This window comes from Rana temporaria, chromosome 4, assembly GCF_905171775.1.
Source record: "Rana temporaria chromosome 4, aRanTem1.1, whole genome shotgun sequence".
Taxonomy (NCBI): Eukaryota; Metazoa; Chordata; class Amphibia; order Anura; family Ranidae; genus Rana; species Rana temporaria.
The window spans coordinates 264052225-264069801 of NC_053492.1; the positions used below are offsets into that span (position 1 = coordinate 264052225).

Here is a 17577-nt window from a genome sequence, read left to right on the forward strand (position 1 = left end):
CCTTGTAGGCCGCAAAGCCGGGGCCTCAATTACCGGCAGTCGCGGGCGCCAGGTCACAATTTCTTGTCGCAATTGCGACCTGGCGCCCGGATATTGTCGACCCCTGCATATAGAATATGGTTTATCCCTAGCATTTATACAAATGTTTGTTTTTCTGAGGCCCCCCATAACATTGTTTTACCCAGTGATCCTGCCTGTACACCCAGTATTATTGCACTCTTTTTCACAGGATGACAAAACTTCTTACTTTGCAGTAAAATTTCACAGTAGCATTATCACCCTACAAACAAGGTAGTCTTCGAAGAACATGAACTTTTCTAGGCTCACCTTGTAACACCTGTAATATGTCAAGGGTAGTATTTTTAAAAACACTATGCAGCTTACAAATTGGTGCTGTAGCTTGCAGGCCAGTGGTGACTTTCCAACAGTCTGTGCAAAAAATTACGATTGCAAAAAATCAGCCTAGAATCTGAGATGTAGTGTATAACGTATATGGGAGAAGACAGCGCAATGTGCACGTATTGAAAGAGGGAGAGAGTTTTTTTCCTGTGAGCTTGTTCCAGTGTGTCCCACTACCTCGAAAGGACAGGGCTGGTCCCTTAGGCCTCTTTCACACGGTCCATGTGCGGGCTCCTCTTTGCTCAGCGGAGATCGCCAAGTCGATCCCCGCTGAGCCGGCAGATGACACGTCTGTTTCTGCACACTGTGCAGAGACCGACCTGTCAGCGCGCCAATCTCCCCTATGGGGGATCGGATGACGGACCGTTGTCATCTGATCCGATCGACTGATGGAAAATAAGGTCTTCCTCCGTCACACTTTGGCGGATCGGAGCGGGTCAGATGTCACCGGGCATGTCACCGCTGACATCCGTGGTTCCATACGGAGCGCCCGTTCGGGTCCACCTAAAAAAACTGGCACGCGGACCTAAATGGTCCGCCCGTTTGAAAGAGCCCTAACAATGGTAATGTTTCAGCCAGGCAGGGAGGAAGCCACTATTGGCCTACATGTATGACATTTAAAGTGGAAGTTCACCTTATAGAAAATCTATAAGGTGATCTTACACTGGACACCCTTCCGACTCCCTCAGGCCTGCTGTACCCAAGGCCGGAAATCAGCTGCTAGGAGACATCGGGTTGCTGCTTAACTGGTCCAGGGATTTCAAATCCCTGCAGCTTAATATCCTAATCTTACCTCATAAAAAAGGTATGTATAGGAGACATTCTAATTGGTCGGCGCTGACCAATCAGAACCCGCCTAGCACGTCCTGTCAGCAGGGGAGAAGAAGAGAGAAAGCCGCAGGGATTTCAAATACCTGGACCAGTGAAGCGGCGACCCAATGTCTCCTAGCGGATGATCTCCGGCCTCAGGTGTGATGGGGGGGTCCAGTGTAAGTTCACCTTACAGATTTTCTCTAAAAGTGAACTTACCCTAAAAGCATATTTTTTTTAAAAGTTGCAGTGTTTTTAGAACTACATGGTACATGTAATTACAAATGTGAACTTAGTCTTTAACCACTTAAGACGCGGACCAATATGCAGGTAAAGGACCAGGCCCCTTTTTGCGATTCGGCACTGCGTCGCTTTAACTGACAATTGCGCGGTCGTGCCACGTGGCTCCCAAACAAAATTGGCGTCCTTTTTTCCCACAAATAGAGCTTTCTTTTGGTGGTATTTGAGCACCTCTGCGGTTTTTAATTTTTGCGCTATAAACAAAAATAGAGCGACAATTTTGAAAAAAAAAAATCTATATTTTTTACTATAATAAATATCCCCCAAAAATATATATAAAAAACGTTTTTTTTTCCCCTCAGTTTAGGCCGATATGTATTATTCTACCTATTTTTGGTAAAAAAAAAAAAAAAAAAAAAAAAAAAAAAAAAAAAAAAAAAAATCGCAATAAACGTTTATCGATTGGTTTGCGCAAAATTTATAGCGTTTAAAAACAGAGGTTTAGTTGCACACATTTGCAAATGCATGTGTAAGCTGCAGGCCCAGTCAAGGCCCTCTGGATACTGCAGTCCTAACTATAACATTGCATTTTAAGTCTCCTCAGTAGGAGCACATGCCTGCTGATGGATAGATAAGAGGTTTATGGCGGACACATCGGACAATTTTGACACATTTTTGGGACCATTGTAATTTTCACAGCAAAAAGTGCTATAAAAAATGCATTGTTTACTGTGAAAATGACAATTGCGGTTTGGGAGTTAACCCCTTCTGCGCCCCCCAGTGGTTAAGTGTGACCTCATATGTGTTTCTAACTGTAGGGGGCAGGGCTGTATGTGTGACGTCATTGATCGCCTATATCAGAGAACAGACGATCAAGGACAGCGCCACTGTGAAGAACAGGGAAGGTGTGTTTACACACACCTCTCCCCTTTCTTCAGCTCCTGTGACCGATCGCGGGACTCAAGCGGCGATCGGGTCCGCGGGTCCCGTGGCCACGGAGCTTCGGACCGGATCGCGGGCGCGCGCCCGCGACCCACGGCTGGGCATTTCACAATCACGTACAGGTACGTGATTGTGTCCAGCCGTGCCATTCTGCCGACGTATATCGGCGTTAGGCGGTCCTTAAGTGGTTAAACAAACTTTAGTAATTAACAATTAAAGTGTTCCCAAGCTCAGGACCCTGAGCTTAGTAACACTTCACTATATGTGGTCTCCTACAGTACACAGACCATGGAAATTTAATTATTTTACCAAATATAAACTGATAAATACCTTTTCTCATCAGCAGCATATAGCAGTCTTGTGACTTCTATCAGTGACTGGTTAAGGCTTGTAGGAGGAGTTTTCATTCTACCCTGACTGTCCTATGAGGCTGTAGGACCCTTGACCCCTTTTCTGGACAGTGCCGATTGCCCCCCGTCACATGTCCCAAGAAAAAAGAAAACCCCTCTTTAGCAACACACGTCAAACTGAACATGTGCAAAGTGACACCAAACGCTCTGTCTTATCAGGAGATGGATTGGGGACAGGCTGGGTTTAGTAACACTTTAAAGCCCAACTGCAGCTAATGGTTTTTATGCAGTTACAGCAACAGGTGCTTATTTTCTTGTTGCAAAAGGGCTTTAAAAAAGTTGACTGTTGTCAAATCAGCTAAGTATATTCAAAACAAAAAAGGTGTAGCATAATTACAGTTTGCTTTATTTAGCAATCAGCCACAGCTTAAAGTGGAAGTAAACCCTCTTATTGTTTTCAGCCAAGGAAGCTGCCATCTTGGCCTCTGTTTAATCTGCAACTGCCACGATGCTGCACATGTGATCAGTTATGAAACCAGCCATTGGATGGTTTGACAGTTTGGTTGAGAGCACAAGCAAATATGACATCTAGCATTTCCGGCATGCCGGGAATGTTAACTGTTTTTTTTAAACTATCAAATAGATGGGTTTACTTCCGCTTTAAGTAGAAAAAGCCTGTCCCCTGACTGCATGCTATAGAATAGGGTCTTTAAGTGGTTGCAAACCCTTACAGACCACTTAAACCTACAGGTAAGCCTAGATTAAGGCTTACCTGTAGGTGCAACAAATATCTCCATAACCTACACGGTTTAGGAGATATTTGCTGAAAAGACTGCACCGATGTCAACGGCGCAGGCGCACTGAGCATGTCGTTAGTGAAGGCGATCATGCCATCACCGACAGCTCCCACGCGCATGTGCGGGAGTGTCGTCATCGTGGCTCCGGCCAATCACAACGCCCGAGCCGCGATACCCGGAAGTCACTCCGGTATCATGGCGGCGGAGGAGAGGAATGAGAGTCGATTCGATCTCAGGCAAGTAATTCATAATGAGCTAGCATGCTATGCATACTAGCTCATTATGCCTTTCTCTAAATCTTTTAAAGAAATGTATTAGAGGGTTTATTTCCTCTTCACTCTCTGTATGGAAGCAGAGATTTTTCTGCAGAGGTCCAACATTCCCCCTGCTGACTGCAGAGCTATTAGTTTGACATTTTTAAGGCTGTGGTTGCTTTCTGAAGAAAACAAACTGTAAGAAAGACTTTGCAAACCTGTTACAATACACCTAGAACATATTTAGCAGATTTGAACAGATGAATGAGTTTTAAAACGATTATTTTTGTTGTAAAGCCTTGTTTCTGCATATAGTTTATCAACATATATGTATATGGGGTTAGACATCATGGCTCATTCTTTATGCATGCTCTACTCCACTGATCCTCTTAGCCAACTATGTTCATTACTGAAAACAACAGACTACTTGTAGTTTCAATGCCTAGGCTTTAAAAGGCGTTGATTTACTAAACCTGGAGAGTGCAAAAATCTGGCGTAGCTGTGCATGGAAGCCAATCAGCTTCTAACTTCAGCTTATTCAATTAAGCTTTGACAATAAAACCTGCAAGCCGATTGGTTTCTATGCACAGCTGCACCAGATTTTGCACTCTCTGGTTTTAGTAAATCAACCTCTAGGTGACAAAGTGAGGAGACATGGAGTCATAGAAGCTTTTTTCATGTCATGTATTTTTTGATGGAAATAATGTGATTGGTAATACTGACATATTGACTATCAATTTGTATTTATTGTAAATTTAAAACTAGCGCCACTATAAACAAGATATTGGAAGGGCATTAACAGCCTTCGATAAGCACCGTCATTAACCACTTGCCGACCTCCTCATGTAAATATACGTCAGCAGAATGGCACGGACAGGCACATGCACGTACCTATACGTCCTCTGCTTGACGCGGGTGGGGGGTCCGATCGGGGACCCCCCCCCCCGGTACATGCGGCGGTCGGCAAGCCTCGGGGAGCGATCCGGGGACGACGGCGCGGCTATTCGTTTATAGTCGCGATCGCTCCCCGGAGCTGAAGAACGAGGAGAGCCGTGTGTAAACACGGCTTCCCCGTGCTTCACTGTGGCGGCGTATCGATCGCGTCATCCCCTTTATAGGGGAGACACGATCGATGACGTCACACCTACAGCCACACCCCCCTACAGTTGTAAACACTAACACAGTGAACCCTAACTCCTACAGCGCCCCCTGTGGTTAACTCCCAAACTGCAACTGTCATTTTCACAATAAAGAATGCAATTTAAATGCATTTTTTGCTGTGAAAATTACAATGGTCCCAAAAATGTGTCAAAATTGTCCGAAGTGTCCGCCATAATGTCGCAGTCACGAAAAAAAAAAAATCGCTGATCGCCGCCAATAGTAGTAAAAAAAAATTAATTAATAAAAATGCAATAAAACTATCCCCTATTTTGTAAACGCTATAAATTTTGCGCAAACCAATCGATAAACGCTTATTGCGATTTTTTTTTACCAAAAATAGGTAGAAGAATACATATCGGCCTAAACTGAGGAAAAACATTTTTATATATGTTTTTGGGGGATATTTATTATAGAAAAAGTAAAAAATATTGCATTTTTTTCAAAATTGTCGCTCTATTTTTGGTTATAGCGCAAAAAATAAAAACCGCAGAGGTGATCAAATACCACCAAAAGAAAGCTCTATTTGTGGGGAAAAAAAGACGCCAATTTTGTTTGGGAGCCACGTCGCACGACCGCGCAATTGTCTGTTAAATCGACGCAGTGCCGAATCGCAAAACCTGGCCTGGGCATTTAGCTGCAAAATGGTCCGGGGCTTAAGTGGTTAAAAGGTGTTGATTTACTAAACCTGGAGAGTGCAAAAATCTGGTGTAGCTGTGCATGGTAGCCAATCAGCTTCTAACTTCAGCTTATTCAATTAAGCTTTGACAATAAAACCTGCAAGCCGATTGGTTTCTATGCACAGCTGCACCAGATTTTGCACTCTCCAGTATTAGTAAATCAACCTCTAGGTGACAAAGTGAGGAGACATGGAGTCATAGAAGCTTTTTTCATGTCATGTATTTTTTGATGGAAATAATAATGTGATTGGTAATGCTGACATATTGACTATCAATTTGTATTTATTGTAAATTTAAAACTAGCGCCACTATAAACAAGATATTGGAAGGGCATTAACAGCCTTCGATAAGCACCGTCATTAAAGACACAAGGCTGACTGGTTATCAGAATGCATGTCAATGGCCAGGGGTGGGCCCAGATGCTGTAGTGCAATGACATTCAATTAAATGAAGGGGTGGTTAGGACCTAATCATTCACTATATACTGACAGATGAGTTCTTGACATTGATTAGATGTTAGACTTTTACTCATTATCCGTTAGGTACTTTTGTACATTGTCAAGTTATCCCACAGTGAATCATCATGTGGTACACATACAGAATTTACATAGGAATAGAACGGTACCTGTATGAGATCTTAGATGCTTTTTTAACTGTGCAGCATCCATGAATTTTCTTTGGCAGACATTGCACTCTGGTAACCCGCGGCCTTCAATTGATTGCATAACAGAAAGAAAAAACACAAAACGCAGAGTATACTTTAAATGTATTTGAAATCGGTCACTACAAATGGTAAATATGACTTGCCTGAAGTACTGCAATAAAATCTACACTGCTAACCTAAACATGCAGCGAAAGGGTAATAAATATTACCTTAAATCGCTTTACAAATATGCTGCGTGCTTTTGTTACAACACACTTTACTTACTAAAACAACTTCTGACAATCATTGGAAATAAGGACAGCAATAAAACCAGATATGTAAATAATATTTTGCCTATCTTGGCCTTTTAGGGTTTTGGGGTTTCCAGAATGCCAAATGACCAAACTTTACTATGGAGTTAGAGGGAAAGAGGGGAGTAGCAGAAAATGCTATCCTATCCAGTATCACACATATAAAAGGGTACTTCCCCCTTTGCTCTTATCCTATCTGCTTTCACATTGTAATAAATGGCTTTCTGAATACTTTTTTTTTAAATGTATATGTAGTCACGTAACCGCAAAGCTCCGGCTCATTCCTGTTTCTCTCTAATTGCAGACGGTTGGAGGGAAATTCTCTCCAAACCAACAACACCTCAGCAATCACGAGAGCTAAGAGACCTGTGGGATGGTGCAACGCACAACACTTGTGCTCAAGGAGCCAATTGTGTTGATATGGCCTTATAAAGAATTTTTTGCTAACCTGATCTAGAATATCAAATTTCGGAGAACTGGAGTTGGAGGTTATACTGGCAACCAGTTTTTTGTGGACGGTGGCTCAACATGTATTAAATATCCGCTCTTTGCCAAGTATACATACAAAGCCATCCACAACCCTGACCCAAGCTCAAAATATCACCCACACGGTCCTCTTCACTCCTTCCAAAACTGCTTGCGCTCTAGCTCCTTTGTCACTTTTACCCATGTTTGCCTCCAGGACCTCTCCAGAGCTTCTCTCACCTTCTGGAACTCCCTATCCTATTTATTCTGGCTCTATTCTCCTACTCTGTCCACCTTCACGCAATCCTTGAGAACTCATCTTTCTAGGGAAGACTATCCCACCTTAAAGTGTCACAATGTACAGTATAAGATTTCCTATCATCTGTGCCCAGTCTTGCCACACAGAGTTAATGCAGCTCTGAGCAATCCTCTTTTATTGTTCACTGAAATAAAACTGACTTACAGAGAAAAACCTTAGTCCGTTCCGCCCCCTTGCTGTGAGTGACAGGTTATTTACATATCTCATGCACTAGCCTGGAGACAGGCATTATTTTTTAATTCCCACCCCCACTAATTTTCTGAAGTCATGTGGTTACTTTTCTGGATTTTGACTGGATGTTAGCGATCATAGCAGAATTCAGTGCAAGGAATACACAGGAAAAAATGCATGTTGACAAGGGGAGTGTAGAGGAGGGCGGGGAGTCTACGGAAATCTCGACTCCACCCGCCGAGCTCCAAACAACAGATCCACCCACAGAATCTGCAGCTTTTCAGTTCTTATAACAGACAGAGGAAATATTTGACAGGTAAGGATACATGCAGGAGGCATATATATCATTATAGACCACCACTATGGCAACAGTTTAGAAAGGATGAGAGTGGGTTTACATCCACTTTAAGCCAATGTAAACAAATGGTGGGGGTATATAAGGCTTCAAGAAAATGGCAACAGGGGCAAGCGTCCTGATGAAATGTGTTACACGAAACGCATAGAGTCTGCATGTCCGCTCTCCACTGACATCATATCCGAATTGGCTGGTTCCCAATCCTTGTGTTTTGAAATGCATGCCGTGGCTGGTAGTACAGCATGCACATCTATCCTAAGCGGTACATGTTGGTGCCAACTTATAGCACATCTCAATGTAAGTGTGCATTGCGTTATTTGTTTGTATATACTGGTACTTAACATATTGTGCTATGATTGTTCATAGGTTTTTCCTGAGCTATATATATGCACAATTTGTGGTGGCGCACCATTTGAAGGACGCGATTTGCCAACTTTTTAGTCACAGTGATGAGAGAGAGAGAGAGAGAGAGAGAGAGAGAGACAGAGACAGAGACAGAGACAGAGAGAGACAGAGAGAGACCTTTTCTCCTATACCTACCCCACCTTAAATGTAACATCCTTTTTTTTTACGCTCTCCAACAGTTATTATAGTTATAACCTTTTATATCAGTTTATACATCATTTCAAATTGTAGGTTTTCATAAGTATGGCCTCCTGGTGCTCCTGTATTGAATTATAACTGTATTGTTTCCCCCTTTCTTTTGTAAAGCGCTGTGCAAATGGGTGTTTCTACATACGCAAATCCTGTATAATATTAATGTGCTAATAGAACAGAGTCCATATCCTATACATACCAGAATGCACCCTGTAATGACTTTTTAGTTGTTTTCTCTGACTGAAGATTTTCCCACAATGGTCACATGTGAAGGATTTTTTCCCTAGTGAAATAAAATTGACAAACAGATTACAAAACAATCTTATACCATTTTGTGTAAATTCAAGTAGATATCAAAAGAGTTTTTTTTTTTTATTTAAATAGTTTAATTTAATAGTTTTCGAATTCTTCAAATAGTTCAATTTACCATCATTTGCAGAAAAACTAGACTCGTATGCAACTTAAAGGAGTTGTAAAGGAATTTTTTTTTTTCCCTTTAGTGACACCATTTCAGTTACAAAAGAAATCCGGCTCATACTGCAGAGACCCGTCATGCCCATTACATCTCTATTCCAATTATAGAGACCCATTCTGTTAACCTGCAACACCTGCCACTTCTTGCAATACTTTGAATGAAAAAGAAAGTTGACTAAGCTCTCGTTTCATCATCTATCTGACACAAGTGTTGACTTTCTTTTCAGTAAAAGTGCACCACAGTGGGTTTAAATAGTGAACAAGCAGAAGACAGGAATTCATGTCCTGGGATGGGTTTCCCATCTCTAGTGGACCCCTGGACAAGGAGTTTTCCCATGTTGCCAGCAAAAAAGAGATTTTTAATACAGCTTACCTGTAAAATCTTTTTCTTGGAGTACATCACGGGACACAGAGCGGCATTCATTACTATATGGGTTATATGGAGTACCTTCAGGTGTAGACACTGGCAATCTCAAACAGGAAATGCCCCTCCCTATATAACCCCCTCCCATAGGAGGAGTACCTCAGTTTTGTAGCAAGCAGTATGCCTCCCAAAATGGTCCTCAAAAAAGAGGGGTGGGAGCTCTGTGTCCCGTGATGTACTCCAAGAAAAAGATTTTACAGGTAAGCTGTATTAAAAATCTCTTTTTCTTTATCGTACATCACGGGACACAGAGCGGCATTCATTACTATATGGGATGTCCCAAAGCAATGCTTACAATGAGGGGAGGGAGAACATCTCCAAGACAAAAGGATTTAATTTAGAGATATACTCAAATCATAATAAATCCAACTTAGTTGAGAAAAATAAAATTTTTAAATTTAACTCGAACAAGAGGAGCCCCCGGAATCCGAGGGTCTCAAACTGCAGCCTGCAGCACTGCCTGCCCGAAGGCAGTATCAGTATTCCTTCTTACGTCCAACTTGTAGAATTTTGTAAACGTGTGGACAGAAGACCAGGTTGCCGCCTTGCAAACTTGAGCCATAGAGATCTGGTGGTGTGCTGCCCAGGAGGCGCCCATGGCTCTAGTAGAATGAGCCTTTAATGATACTGGAGGAGGCAACCCTTTCAAGCCGTAGGCCTGAGTGATTAATTGCTTAATCCACCTAGAAATGGTAGACTTTGCAGCTGCCTGCCCCTTCTTGGGCCCATCCGGTAGAATGAACAGCACATCTGTTTTCCGGATCTTCTTTGTAGCTTTAAGATAGGCCTTCATGGCCCTGACAATATCCAAGGTATGCAGCAACCCTTCCTTTCTGGAAGTAGGTTTAGGGAAGAAGGATGGTAATACCAAATCCTGGTTCAAATGAAAACTGGATATGACCTTCGGAAGGAAGGAAGGATGAGGGCGGAGAACGACCCTGTCCTTATGAAAAACAAGATATGGTTCCTTACAGGATAAGGCTGCCAGCTCCGAAACTCTTCTTGCGGAAACTATGGCAACCAAAAATACTAACTTCCTTGTCAGTAGAACCAAAGGAATATCAGCCAACGGCTCAAACGGTTGTTTCTGTAAACTTGACAGAACAAGATTTAAATCCCACGGACAAAGCGGGGATTTAACTGGAGGTCTAATACGTAAGACCCCTTGAAGGAAGGTCTTAACCAGCGAGTGGGTGGCCAGCGGCCGCTGAAACCACACTGACAGAGCAGAAATCTGTCCTTTGATTGTGCTTAATGCCAATCCTTTATCCACTCCTAGCTGGAGAAAACTTAATACTCTATCGATGGTAAATTTGCGAGAAAGCCATCGCTTGGACTCACACCAGCCTACATAGGCCTTCCAGACCCTGTAATAAATCACCCTAGAGACCGGTTTCCTGGCTCTGATTAGGGTAGAGATTACTTTCTGAGACAGACCTCTACCCCTGAGAATCAGGGATTCAGCTTCCAGGCCGTCAAATTTAGATGCCGTAAGGCAGGGTGGAGGATCGGACCTTGCGATAGCAGGTCTGGCCGTAGAGGAAGAGTCCAAGGGTCTCCCACTACCATCCTTAAGATTAGTGAGTACCATGCCCTTCTGGGCCATGCTGGAGCTACCAGGATGACTGGTATGTGCTCCACCCGGATCCTGCGCAGCAGGCGGGGTAGTAACTGGAGCGGGGGAAACGCATAAAGAAGTTTGAACTGATGCCAAGGGCAAACCAACGCATCGGTTCCGCAGGCCATCGGATCCCTTGAGCGGGACATGAACCTGTCTAGTTTCTTGTTGAGTCTCGATGCCATGATATCCACGTCCGGCACTCCCCATCTTTGGCAGAGTGCTTGAAAGACTAGTGGATGCAGAGACCATTCCCCCGGCCATAGAGTCTGGCGGCTTAAGAAGTCCGCCTGAAAGTTGTCCACTCCTGGAATGAATATTGCCGATATGCAGGGCACATGAGCCTCTGCCCATAGAAGAATCAAGCTCACCTCTCTCTGAGCGGCTTGACTCCTGGTTCCCCCTTGGTGATTTATGTGTGCCACGGCCGTGGCATTGTCTGATTGAATTCTCACCGGGAACCCCTGCAATTTTGACGTCCAAGCCCTGAGGGCTAGTCGAGCAGCTCTGAGCTCCAAGATGTTGATGGGCAACTGCTTCTCTGGCTTTGCCCAAGTACCTTGGCGAGTGCAACCATCCAAAATTGCTCCCCAGCCCGTCAGGCTGGCGTCTGTGGTCACTATCTTCCAAGCCACTGGGCTGAAAGACCTCCCCTTCAGTAGATTCTGAGGGTCTAACCACCAACACAGACTTTGTCGGACTCTTGATGAGAGCGGCAACGGGATATCCAAGGCCTGTGGCCTTCTGCTCCATGCTGACAGGATGGCTGCCTGTAGGATGCGAGTGTGGCTCTGGGCGTATGGTACCGCCTCGAATGTGGCCACCATCTTGCCTAGTAACCTCATACATAGGCGAATAGTCGGTTCTTTCTTGCTTAGAACCAGTAGGATTAATTCCTTGATGGCTTTTACCTTCCTCAGAGGTAGGAACACTCCTTGTTGTTCTGTGTCTAATCTCATGCCGAGATATTCCAACTGCTTTGTGGGCTGGAAAGCTGACTTTTCTCGATTTAGGACCCAGCCGAACCTCTCGAGGTATTGGACCGTGAGGGCCACTGCTCGCTCCAAGCCGGGAGACGAGTGATCTATGACTAGGAGGTCGTCCAGGTATGCTAGGATCGTGACCCCTTGGATCCTTAGTTTGGCTAGGATTGGAGCTAGGACCTTCGTGAACACCCGGGGGGCCGTAGCCAACCCGAAGGGAAGCGCCACGAATTGGAAGTGACGCGAAGCCACCATGAAGCGTAGATATCTTTGATGTGGCTGATAAATTGGAACATGAAGGTAGGCATCCTTTATGTCTATGGACGCCATGAAGTCGTCCTTCTGGAGTGTGGCAGCTGCTGACCGCACGGATTCCATCCGAAATGAGCGGATCTTTAGATATGCATTTACCATCTTTAGGTCCAAAATTGGCCTGACATCTCCATTGGATTTTGGGATGATGAATAGGTTGGAGTAGAAACCCAGCCCCTGTTCCAGGACTGGTACCTCTACTATTACTTCCTGGGAAAGTAGATGATCTAATGCCGATCTTAATGCGGCTCCCTTTTCCGGATCGTTTGGAATCCTCGACTTCTGGAAATGAGGAGGAGGAAACCTTAGGAAATCTAATTTGTAGCCTGTGGCCACGGAAGACCGTACCCACTCGTCGGGAATGCTGGCTTCCCAAATCTCTGAAAAGAGTCGCAGCCTTCCCCCCACCTTCGTGGGTGGGGGCGCCCCTTCATAAGGTTGGCTTGGGGGCTGGTTTTGCTGGTTTGCGAAACCACTGCCTTTTGCCTCTAACAGCCTGTCCTTGTGATCTGCTGTTGAAGCCGAAGTTTGCTTTTGCAGGAGGCCGTCGATACTGCTTGGCATTAGAGGGCCCCTGCCCAGGGGAATACTGTCGTTTAAACGCAGGTCCCTGAACCTTCTTCTTAGTTGGCAAGAGAGTACTCTTGCCGTTTGAAATGGTCTGAATGTATTTATCTAGGTCTTCTCCGAAGAGTCGTCCTCCATGGAAGGGGAACCCTACCAGGAGCTTCTTGCATGGGGGCTCAGCCTCCCAGCTTTTTAACCATAAGAGTCTTCTCATATGGATAAGGGATAACGATAAACGTGACGCTTGCTGGATAGAATCCTACCGTAAAACATATGGCCTTAGGGACATCCGAAAATTTTTCTGCCTGCTGGGCCGGAATAAGTGTAAGCATCTGCTTAAATTGATCCGATAATGCTTGAGCGACCCCAATCGCAGCCACAGCTGGCTGTACTACTGCCCCTGCAGTAGTGAAGGAGTTCTTAAGTAGTGCTTCCAAGCGCTTATCAACTGGATCCTTGAACACCTGTATGTTTTCTACAGGGCATGTTAACGATCTGTTAACACATGAGATGGCTGCGTCCACTGCAGGAGTAGCCCATCTTTTGGAAAATTTTTCTTCCATAGGATATAGGACAGAGAACCTTTTAGGTGGTAAGAAGATCTTATCTGGCTTGTTCCAATCTTGGAACAAAATTCCCTCTAATAGAGGATGGATCGGAAACACAGCATTGCTTTGAGGCGCCCTCAGTGAGCCCAAAGCTGAAACCGTCGATACCTGGAGATCTGGTACTGGCAAGTTGAATGCCCTATGGACCAAGTCCGACAATCCTTGAATCACCAGCTCTCCCTCAGGGAGACTGCCCCAGACTCCTCTGTATCCGGGTCTTCGATCCCTGAACCTACTTGGTCCTTGTCCAAGAGGTCGTCCAATTCCCCTGAGGAAAGGACCTCCTCTTCTGAGGGTCCGCGCTCGGGCGACGGAGATCTATTCCGCTTACTGCCCCGCATAGCTGCGGCTATCATTTTTCCCATGCTTTTCTGCATCTCTTTTAAAGAGGTGAGTAATACCTCCTCCGTGACCATCTTAGGGTTGGACTGACCCGCGTCAGCTCCAGCCCCAGATCCCGATGGCCCCAAGGCTCCCTGTAGGGAAAACAGCGGCATACCATGGTACAATACCGAGGTACACCTGCTACCTATTGGTATTTGGAACTATAAAAGTTAATTGTCCAAACACCTGTTTGGGGGATAAAAAAATGCTTCCTCTCCCCTAGATGACTTTTTTTTTTTTTTTTTTTTTTCGTTTTTGTTTCAAATCCAGGAAAGAAAAAACATTCTGTCCCCCTGAGTAGTATTGCAAAGAAAAACTATGAGATGGAAAAGAAACAGCCTATTTCTAGGCTTGAAAAAAACAGTCCTCTGAAGACTGCAATATCCTTTCTGGCCACTGTGTGTCCTCGGCGCCCCGTGCTGCCGCTCTGGTCTTTCTCCTCAGTTCCAAAGTATTGAATGGAACAAACAAGGAAGGGCCGCCCCTTCCTTTAAGCCACTGACCCGCCCTTCCCCCCCAGCAATCTCAAACAGGAAATGCCCCTCCCGACAGGGGGGGGAGGGGGGGGGGGTGGATTTTGGGAGGAAGGGACCTCTCTGTTCCAGCAAACTGCAGCCTGCAGCCTGGAACCATGAGGAGGTCAGCGTTTTGCCTGCTTGCAGGCTCTGAGGAGGAAGACTGAATGGAGCATCGCCTGGAGGCCTGCAGGTAAGCAAAGCTCTCTGACACACACATATATTTTTATATAACACAGGCCCCACTCAATGCTTTTCCAACACTACAAGGGAGGTCACATCTTATGGGGAATAATACATAGAGAGCCATCCTATCTTTATGATATGTGACTAGTTTGCCAGATGCAGTGCATAACTTTAGGCATGTCCCCTGTGACCCCCCAGAAAAAAACCTGCTAAGAACCAAGTTCCGCAAGTTTTCCCCTCACTTACCTGCTCCATGCCGCAGGACTTTGCCAAGCAAGAGGCCCAATCTTCCCCCATCTCCGTGGGGATGTCTAGACCTTCAGGCCCTGGGTTCCTATGAAGGATCCACTGTCCTGGGCCCATATAGCACCCTGGCAACAGAAAACTTTAGGTACCCAAAGGTTTCTAAGTTCTGGGCCCAGGGTCCAGCTCTCTAAAAAGAAAAGCATTATGGGCTATACCCCAAGGGTTTGGGGTCCGGTTACTGACCACTTTAGCGCTGAGGCTTTTTTGGACAGAACCGGTAGCTCACCTAATCCCAAGGATGCGGAGGCAAGCTAAACCATGACTAACACCTAAGACACTGGCGTAAAAACTGAGGTACTCCTCCTATGGGAGGGGGTTATATAGGGAGGGGCATTTCCTGTTTGAGATTGCCAGTGTCTACACCTGAAGGTACTCCATATAACCCATATAGTAATGAATGCCGCTCTGTGTCCCGTGATGTACGATAAAGAAAGGGGCTTCCTGATTCCACACATATGTGGAATCAGGCAAGGGAAGGAGGGCCTTAATGTTCAGCCGTCACATGTGTATCCAAGGTGTATGTCTACTGAACAACTTCTCTGTACAACCACTGAGTCGAGTTTTCCCACTTGGATTATTCCTGTGGCAAGAACCTGCAACACTGATCAGTGCATTCTCATGGCAGGAAAGTTTCCCTTCTGTCAATACAATAGCTCAGCAAGGGAGGATTCCCCCATCCACATCGACTGTGTGGATGAGGGAATTGAGTAATTTTTTTTTCATTCAATTTGCTGATTGAACACGCAAAAAAAAGGAAAGAGAAAGAAGACTTATCTATGGGCCGCTTCACTCTTTAACCACTTGAGATCCGTGCTATGGTCGAAAGACGTCCACAGCGCGGCTCTCAAGTGCCGGGTGGACGTCCTGTAGTTGTTGTTCCCTGTGCGCGCCGCTGGGGACGCGCAGCGGGGAAACAACGTGCCCGGCGCATCGCTCGGGAGCCGATGCGAGTGCCTGGCGGCGGCGATGTCCGCCAGACGCTCGCGATCGTCAGTAACACACCAGGACGTGGAGCTCTGTGTGTAAATACAGAGCTCCACGTGCTGTCAGGGAGAGAGGAGACCGACCGATCTGTGTCCCTTTACATAGGGACACAGCATCGGTCACCTCGCCCAGTCAGTCCCCTCCCCCCACACAGTAAGAACACACCCAGGGAATACATTTAACCCCTTCCTCACCCCCTAGTGTTAACCCCTTCACTGCCAGTCACATTTATACAGTAATTAGTGCATATTTATAGCACTGATTTCAGTATAAATGTGAATGGTCCCAAAATTGTGTCAAAAGTGTCCGATACGTCCGCCGCAATATCGCAGCCCTGACAAAAAAAAAAAAAAAAAAAAAAAAAAAAAAAAATTGCAAATCGCCGCCATTACAAGTAAAAAAAAAAAAAAAAAAAAAAAACGTAAATCTATCCCCCATTTTATAGGCACTATAACTTTTGCGCAAACCAGTTGCTTATTGCGATTTTTTTTATTTTTACAAAAATACGTCGAAAAATACGTATCAGCCTTAACCGAGAAAAAAAATAGTTTTTTAAAAAAAAAAATTGGGATATTTATTATAGCAACAAGTAAAAAAAATATATATAAAGGGATATTTTTTTTTAAACCCCATTATGTTACTGGCTGATTAATCGATTGCTTGTTTCTGCCCTACTTCAGACCAGCAGCTTCTGGGTATCAATTCCCGGCCACTTTAATTGATTGCCCTGAGATGGTGTCACTCTTGCACATGCGTGGGGAGTTCAGGCACTTGGCATGGCCGCTGATCTGCGTATGTGTAGTTCAGTGTACAGCACAGAAATGCATGCAAGTGAGCTTTAATGCAGAAGAAACACGCTAAAAGTCTCTTCTGCATTAAAAAAAAAAAAAATCCTGTCCACAATTTTTTTTTTTTTCCTTTTTCATTTGAAGTGGAACTTTATTTAGAAAATGAAGTCCTGCTAGATCACCTCAGGCAGGTCCCTTTAGCAGGTATAGTGCAAAACGTTAAAAATAAATGTCTAAAATCCAGCAATACACCATTTCACCCTGCTCTGCACATGCTCAGTTGCTCTCCATTTTAGGCATTTTTAGGCACTGCCGAGTTTGTAGAGGCCGATCGGCTAATAGCCTTAAACCAGAATTAATCCCTCCTTATCCTTTAGGTTGCTTTCACACTGAAAGCACCGGCCAATTAGCGCTTAAGCACCACTCGTTTTAGCGGCGCATTAAAGCTGCTTTTGGGCTGCCAACGGGCCCTTTTTACCACCCCCCCAAAAAAGGGTAAAAAGTCCCTTTTTGCAGTGCTTTCAAAGCACTTCTCAGGCAATTTGAAAGCGATGCCCATTCATTCCAATGGCCAGGGCATTTTGGAAGCGCTAAATACAGTGCTCCCAACCTGCCCCAGAAATGCTGTTTGCATGACTTTTTGGAACGTCTCGCAAGCGCACCACCCCAGCGTGAAAAAGACACACTGGAATGAATGGGATGCGGTTTTCAGACGCCAAGACCTCTGACACTAGAGGTGTTTTCCAGGCGTTTTAGTGTTAAAATAGCGCCTGTAAAGTGCCTGAAAAACGTCTCTCAATGCTCCCCAGTGTGAAAGAGTGCTTTCACACTGGGGCACTGCGCTGGCATGGTTAAAAGCCCTTATTACATTGGAGCCGTAGGCGCGTTAGCGGTAAAGCGCTGCTAGTTTTAGCGGTGCTTTGCCGTCGTATTAGCG

The 17577-nt window shown here is 44.9% G+C and overlaps 1 protein-coding gene across 4 annotated transcripts in view; it reads right to left on the reverse strand.

Annotated features, from left to right (window-relative positions):
- The window catches only part of ZBTB24 (zinc finger and BTB domain containing 24), a 47587-nt gene that overhangs the window by 12972 nt on the left and 17038 nt on the right, over window positions 1-17577 (reverse strand). For 3 of the 4 annotated variants that reach the window (XM_040350217.1, XM_040350216.1, XM_040350218.1), the window contains exons 4-5: window positions 8691-8774; window positions 6256-6339 (exon numbers count right to left, since the gene is read on the reverse strand). In XM_040350217.1, the coding sequence (XP_040206151.1) occupies window positions 6256-6339; window positions 8691-8774 (168 nt within the window). The remainder of the gene's footprint in view (window positions 1-6255; window positions 6340-8690; window positions 8775-17577) is intronic. The other variant, XM_040350219.1, reaches the window with a different exon arrangement.